Source organism: Salmo salar, chromosome 01, assembly GCF_965601325.2.
Source record: "Salmo salar chromosome 01, fSalSal1, whole genome shotgun sequence".
Lineage (NCBI taxonomy): Eukaryota > Metazoa > Chordata > Actinopteri > Salmoniformes > Salmonidae > Salmo > Salmo salar.
In genome coordinates this window covers 162669577-162677500 of record NC_138291.1, presented here as the reverse complement: position 1 = coordinate 162677500, position 7924 = coordinate 162669577, and the positions used below count along the sequence as shown (strand labels likewise).

General features: G+C 45.0%; 1 protein-coding gene across 1 annotated transcript in view; it reads right to left on the bottom strand.

Moving 5' to 3' along the window:
* LOC123729004 (uncharacterized) overlaps positions 1 to 6844 on the bottom strand; it is a 9525-nt gene extending 2681 nt beyond the window's left edge. The window contains exons 1-4 of the mRNA XM_082974597.1: positions 6806 to 6844; positions 6462 to 6733; positions 5551 to 6421; positions 5075 to 5081 (exon numbers count right to left, since the gene is read on the bottom strand). Coding sequence (XP_082830723.1) covers positions 5075 to 5081; positions 5551 to 6421; positions 6462 to 6733; positions 6806 to 6844 — 1189 coding nt within the window. The remainder of the gene's footprint in view (positions 1 to 5074; positions 5082 to 5550; positions 6422 to 6461; positions 6734 to 6805) is intronic.
* Between the last annotated feature and the right edge of the window lie 1080 nt (positions 6845 to 7924).

The window sequence follows — 7924 nt, the reverse complement described above, 5'->3', positions numbered from 1 at the left end:
AACTTGCTAAGAAAAGACAAACAAGCTATTTGCAGATGTAAGAAATACAAGCTAATAGTGTAATTATAGAATGCTAGTAGATTTATTTTAAGAAGCAAAGTGACAACTGCATCGTTGTCATCAACAGTGTTGCATATGCTGCATTGACCATGCAGACTGAACGCAAGTGTCTCGAAGTTCAGGAACATCAAATGCGCTCCTTGAGTGACAGGGACATAGAGAGAGTGGAGAGAAATGACTTAAGCAAAGTAAACTATAAAATGGACGTTACACACTGTGTATCACATTTAACAAACCAAACATTCAAATACCGGTAAAGAAGGTAAAGTAAAAACCCAAACCGGTCCGTGCATCAATACCGGTATATTGCAAAAAACGGTATACCACCCAGCCCTACTCTGAGTCAAATCACAGTACATTAAGGCTGTGTTTACACAGCCAGCCCAATTCTGATCTTTTTTCCACTAATTTGACCAATCAGATCAGCTCTGAAAATGATCTGATGTGATCGGTCAAAAGACCTAATAGTGGAAAAAATATCAGAATTGGGCTGCCTGTGTAAACGCAGCCTTAGTGCTGCAGTATGTGGTAGCGAACTACACACTTAGAAAAAACACACTTAGAAAAAAAGGTTCCAAAAGGGTTCTTCGGCTGTCCCCATAGGAGAACGCTTTTTGATTCCATGTAGAACCCTCTGTGGAAAGGGTTCTACCTCGAACCAAAAGGGCTCTACCTGGAAACAAAAAGGGTTCTTCAAAGGGTTCTCCTATGGGGACAGCCAAAGAACCCTTTTAGGTACTATACAGCACTTTTATTTCTAAGAGTGTACCTGTTATCACCTAATGTAACCTAAGTGATAGAGCGATATTTAGCTGAGCGATATTTAGCTACCCGCTTTGCCTAGACATTTCAAGTTCAAGTTTTATTAGTAGTATGTACAGGATACACATGGTATACAGCGTCCAACAAAATGCTTACTTGCTTATCTTACTCTTGTTCACTTTCTCATGAATGAACTTCAGTGTCTCGTCACTGCCCCTAGAGTATTTTGCACCATTCAACACCACATCCCAAGGCGAAATATTGAGATCTGGGGCTTATATTTATCTAGGGCAATTTCCTAGGTTGGGATTAATTAATATTAACTACACACAATTTCCTTCCTAATCGAGGTTTACCTTGTTTAAGTAAGTAATTGAAACCAAGTTAAATGTTAGGACTTAACCCCCTAAGCTCTGATAGTATCGTATGGCGCAGCTCTATCAAGGTTTGTCTATGCCTGTAGACAACGTTCCCTCTAAGCTGCGTGTGGCCGTGCACCTCCTCCATGACTGCCACGCAGAAGAAATGCCAGCCAGCGCAGAGACGCACGAGATTGAACTTCACTGAGTTAGCTTCATTAGTTTGCACTATATAGATCAACATTATATCAGCCCCTTTTTAATGCAACAAACCAAAACAAATCTAACTTGCAGGATTGAGTCTGGGATTTAGTTGTAGGCTGAGCCAGAGAGCATGGGAGTAGAATTCTATTGACCAGCCCATTCAATCAGCCTGAGTGGATGCGCTTTTCCGATCTGAGCTCAGAGCAAAGCTTATTTCTTAAAGGGGCAATGTTGTATTTTGAGACAGGCTTGATTATGCAAATAAGCCAGTAGGCACCGGGTAGCCTACATTGTATAATTCTCTGCACGGTAACAATAACGCATTTTATTTTGTAAATAAAATGCAAATACAATTTGATACAATGCAATGTACACTACCGTTCAAAAGTTTGGGGTCACTAAGAAATGTCCTTGTTTTTTGCTGTTGTTTTTTTTACCTTTATTTAACCAGATAGGCTAGTTGAGAACAAGTTCTCATTTACAACTGTGACCTGGCTAAGATAAAGCAAAGCAGTGCGACACAAACAACACAGAGTTACACATGGAATAAACAAACATACAGTCAATAACACAAGTCTATATACAGTGTGTGCAAATGAGGTAAGATAAGGGAGGTAAGGCAATAAATAGGCCATAGAGGCAAAATAATTACAATTTAGCAAATAAACACTTAAGTGATAGATGTGCAGAAGATGAATGTGCAAGTAGAGATACTGGGGTGCAAAGGAGCAACAACAACAAAAATAACAGTACGGGGATGAGGTAGTTGGATGCGCTGTTTACAGATGGGCTATGTACAGGTGCAGTGATCTGTGAGCTGCTCTGACAGCTGGTGCTTAAAGTTAGTGAGGGAGATATGAGTCTCCAGTTTTTGAAAGAAAAGCAATTTTTTGTCCATTAAAATAAAATAAAAATGATCAGAAACGCCTCACAAGTCCGCAATCGGCAGGTTTATTAAATAGTACACGCAAAACACCAGTCTCAACATCAACAGTGAAGAGGCGACTCCGGGATGCTGGCCTTCTAGGCAGAGTTGGAAAAAAAATGCCGTATCTCAGACTGGCCAATAAAAATAAAAGATTAAGATGGTCAAAAGCACAAAGACACTGGACAGAGATATGGCTTTTTCTTTGCAACTCTGCCTAGAAGGACAGCATCCCAGAGTCGCCTCTTCACTGTTGATGTTGAGACTGGTGTTTTGCGGGTACTATTTAATGAAGCTGCCAGTTGAGGACTTGTGAGGCGTCTGTAACTCAAACTAGACACTCTAATGTACTTGTCCTCTTGCTCAGTTGTGCACCGGGGCCTCCTTTTTCTATTTTGGTTAGAGCCAGTTTGCGCTGTTCTGTGAAGGGAGTAGTACACAGCTTTGTACGAGATCTTCAGTTTCTTGGCAATTTCTCACATGGAATAGCCTTCATTTCTCAGAACAAGAATAGAATGACGAGTTTCAGAAGACAGTGCTTTGTTTCTGGCCATTTTGAGCCTGTAATCGAACCCACAAATGCTGATGCTCCAGATACTCAACTAGTCTAAATAAGGCCAGTTTTATTGCTTCTTTAATCAGAACAACAGTTTTCATCTGTGCTAACATAATTGAAAAATAGTTTTCTAATTATAAATTAGCCTTTTATAATGATTAACTTGGATTAGCTAACAAAACGTGCCATTGGAACACAAGAGTGATGGTTGCTGATAATGGGCCTCTGTACACCTATGTAGATATTCCATTAAAAATCAGCCGTTTCCAGCTACAATAGTCATTTACAAAATGAACAATGTCTACACTGTATTTCTGATCAATTCGATATTATTTTAATGGACAAAAAATGTGCTTTTCAATTCAAAACAAGGACATTTCTAAGTGACTCCAAATTTTTGAACGGTAGTGTACAGTGGCCCATGGTGTTACAGACCAAGTAAAAAATCATTAATTAATGTCAAGCCCTGCATAATGTAAAAACGTTTTTAAAGGTCTCATGGAATGTACTGTAGGCCTGCATTGAACACCACATATAGGCTACTGTAGACTATATCATTGAAATCAAAAGCTATTTCCATGTGAAAATGTTATGGGATTTGCTCCATTGATTTTGTTGCTAGGCCACTCTAATATGCTCAAATAGCCACAATAGCCTATTGGCTACTGTCTAAAACTGTCACTTAAAGCACGTACAACCTCAGTTTTCAATGTAATCGCACACCGGAAGTTGCACAAAATTCTCACAATGTTCAAGTTTCTGCTCACAAGACCCGAAATTTGCTCAGTGCCCAAGAACATTAGAGGGAACATTGCCTGTAGCCTGTCTGTGGTTAAGATGCAGAGCCTTTTAAAGGGGCTCAAGTGCCCCCCTCTGTTTGACTAGCTGAGCTGTATCTCAGGCAATGACGTAAGTTCATTCACAAAGCCAGTTAAGTCCCGCCTCCACCATCCATACATCCCTTTGCCAGGCAGGGAGGCTGTCTGAGAACACACCCTCTCAAAGTCACTGTGACCTCTAAACGTCAAACACCATTAACACTTATTAGCTTGACCTCTGACCTTTCCCTCTAGCTGTTCTGAATTAATCATGTGTGCCAACGCTGAGGGTTTACTAAGGGATGAGTAGAGGGAACGGGGTGGACAGGGGTTTGAAGGGGATGTGTGTGTGTGTGTGTGTGTGTGTGTGTGTGTGTGTGTGTGTGTGTGTGTGTGTGTGTGTGTGTGTGTGTGTGTGTGTGTGTGTGTGTGTGTGTGTGTGTGTGTGTGTGTGTGTGCTGGCAGGTCCTATCATCCCTGAACTAGGCTGATTGATTAACATGAAGAGGTTAACCACTTGATGACTTATCTCTGATACTCAAACACCATGGCCTGTGACCTCCCCTCACCATTCTGTCTCTCTACCTCTCCCTCACTCTCTCTCTCTCCTCCTTTTTAAGTCTATAGATGTTTGCTCCATCATCTCATACTGTACTCCACCACAGCATCTGAGAATATGCTCAACCATAACCTCCACTGGGATGTACTGCACGTCTGTGTGTGTGTCTGTGTGTGTGTGAAACAGCTGTTCGTGTGGTTTGTGTGTGGTTTCCTGTGGTATTGTAGTGACCAGGGTGTGTCACAGCCTATTAGAGAGCACGTCATTCACTATTGCACAAAGGGCAGTGAACTACTAGTTTGTATGAAATCATTAAAGGAAAACTGTTCCTCGTGAGTCGTGCTCCCGAGTGGTGCAGAGGTCTAAGGCACTGCATCTCAGTGCTAGAGGCGTCACTACAGACTCTGGTTCGATCGCGGGCTGTATCACAACCGGCCGTAATCAGGAGTCCCATAGGGCGGCGCACATTTGGCCCAGCTTCGTCTGGGTTAGGGGAGGGTTTGGCCGGGGTAGGACATCATTGAAAAATAATCATTTGTTCTTAACTGACTTGCCTAGATAAATAAAGGTTAAATAAATATATACTTTTTAGATTGCCATTTACAACAGATGTATACTTGATGGGTTAGTGGTACATCTCCAAACCGTCCCAAGGAAAGTCAGTAACACCTCATCATTGACTCAGAGGAGTCAGAGAGGGCTTGCACTGTTTGACAACATCCAATTAAGGACAAGCGCTCAGCCTTTTGACTGGATGCCATGGGGAGTGAATGGCCCTGTTCCACTATGGAGGACAGTTTCCTCTGTTGTTATGGGGAAGTAGAGTCTTACAGCGCAGCTGAAAACAGTGGTGGGGAGAGTGACAGAGGCTGCATTTAAACAGGCATCCCAATTCTGATCTTTTGCCCAACTATTGGCAAAATATCTGATCTGACTGGTCAAAAGACCAATAATTGGGCAAAATATCAGAATTGAGCTGCCTGTGTAAATGCAGATGGGGTGGTGAGAGAGCTCTGATAATGGCTGGTTCGAGGCTGAGTGATCAATGTGGCTGAGTGATTAATGTGTCCTGCGCTGTACTACATAACATTAGGAATTGAATAGGACTGAATGGTGTGCTGTGCCTGGGTATAGTGACTAAAATGGTGTCCTACATTGAGTGGCTGTACCCGGATGTCATGAGTGACATAACGTGTGTTCTGAACTAAGAGGATTACCTATGTGTAATCAATCAATCACTCAATTGATCAATCAATCATTGTGTGGAGATTAAACTACAGTTCTGTATCCTTGGCTGTGTACAGTACCTGTGTGGAGAAAAGCTGGTACTCCTCAGGCAGGATCCAGGAGCGGGGGGTAGAAGTTGTACTCCTCAGGCAGGATCCAGGAGCGGTGGTAGAAGTTGTACTCCCCAGGCAGGATCCAGGAGCGGGGGGTAGAAGTTGTACTCCCCAGGCAGGATCCAGGAGCGGGGATAGAAGTTGTACTCCCCAGGCAGTAGAAGTTGTACTCCCCAGGCAGGATCCAGGAGCGGGGATAGAAGTTGTACTCCTCAGGCAGGATCCAGGAGCGGGGGGTAGAAGTTGTACTCCCCAGGCAGGATCCAGGAGCGGGGGGTAGAAGTTGTACTCCCCAGGCAGGATCCAGGAGCGGGGATAGAAGTTGTACTCCCCAGCTAGGATCCAGGAGTGGGGGTAGAAGTTGTACTCCTCAGGTAGTATCCAGGAGCGGGGATAGAAGTTGTACTCCTCAGGCAGGATCCAGGAGCGGGGGGTAGAAGTTGTACTCCTCAGGTAGTATCCAGGAGCGGGGGGTAGAAGTTGTACTCCCCAGGCAGGATCCAGGAGCGGGGATAGAAGTTGTACTCCCCAGGTAGGATCCAGGAGTGGGGGTAGAAGTTGTACTCCCCAGGCAGGATCCAGGAGCGGTGGTAGAAGTTGTACTCCCCAGGTAGGATCCAGCAGTGGGGGGTAGAAGTTGTACTCCTCAGGTAGTATCCAGGAGCGGGGATAGAAGTTGTACTCCCCAGGTAGGGTCCAGGAGTGGGGGTAGAAGTTGTACTCCTCAGGTAGTATCCAGGAGCGGGGATAGAAGTTGTACTCCCCAGGCAGGATCCAGGAGCGGTGGTAGAAGTTGTACTCCCCAGGCAGGATCCAGGAGCGGGGGGTAGAAGTTGTACTCCTCAGGTAGTTTCCAGGAGCGGGGATAGAAGTTGTACTCCCCAGGCAGGATCCAGGAGTGGGGGTAGAAGTTGTACTCCTCAGGTAGTATCCAGGAGCGGGGATAGAAGTTGTACTCCTCAGGCAGGATCCAGGAGTGGGGGTAGAAGTTGTACTCCTCAGGTAGTTTCCAGGAGCGGGGATAGAAGTTGTACTCCCCAGGCAGGATCCAGGAGTGGGGGTAGAAGTTGTACTCCTCAGGTAGTATCCAGGAGCGGGGATAGAAGTTGTACTCCCCAGGCAGGATCCAGGAGCGGTGGTAGAAGTTGTACTCCTCAGGCAGGATCCAGGAGTGGGGGTAGAAGTTTTACTCCTCAGGGAACAGCTCCTGCATGGTCCTCACCGCTTGGCTCAGGTTGATCTTTCTCAGCATCTCTATCATACCTACAGACCACATCACAGACGGACAGACAGACAGACAGACAGACAGACAGACAGACAGACAGACAGACAGACAGACAGACAGACAGACAGACAGACAGACAGACAGACAGACAGACAGACAGACAGACATATTAGAGACAGGTAAGGGATATGTGAGAGACAGACAGGTGTAACGCTGGTGGTTTGGTAACCCACCCTGGTGTGGTTGTGCGTGTTATGGGGTGAGTGATGAGTGGTATATCAAATCAAATCAAATTTTATTAGTCACAACAGGTGTAGACCTTACAGTGAAATGCTTACTTACGAGCCCATAAACAACAGTGCAGTTTAAAAAAAATCCGGATAAGAATAAGAGATAAAAGTAACAAGTAATTAAAGAGCAGCAGTAAAAAATAACAATATATACAGGGGGGTGCTGGTACAGAGTCAATGTGTGGGGGCACCGGTTAGTTGACGTAGTATGTACATGTAGGTAGAGTTAATTAAAGTGACTATGCATAGATGACAACAGAGTGGCAGTGGTGTGGAGGGGGGGGCAATGCAAATAGTCTGGGTAGCCATTTGACTATATGTTCAGGAGTCTTATGGTTTGGGGGTAGAAGCTGTTTAGAAGCCTCTTGGACCTAGACTTGGCGCTCCAGTACAGCTTGCCGTGCGGTAGCAGACAGAACAGTCTATGACTAGGGTAGCTGGAGTCTTTGACAATTTTTAGGGCCTTCCTCTGACACTGCCTGGTATAGAGGTCCTGGATGGCAGGAAGCTTGGCCCCAGTGACGTACTGGGCAGTTCGCACTACCTGCGGTCGAAGGCCGAGCAGTTGCCATACCAGGCAATGATGCAACCAGTTAGGATGCTCTCGGTGGTGCAGCTGTAGAACCTTTTGAGGATCTGAGGACCCAAGCCAAATCTTTTCAGTCTCCTGATGGGGAAAAGGTTTTGTTGTGCCCGCTTCACGACTGTCTTGGTGTGCTCAGGCCATGTTAGTTTGTTGGTGATGTGGACACCAAGGAACTTGAAGCTCTCAACCTGCCCCATTGCAGCCCAATCGATGAGAATGGGGGCGTGCTCTGTCCTCTTT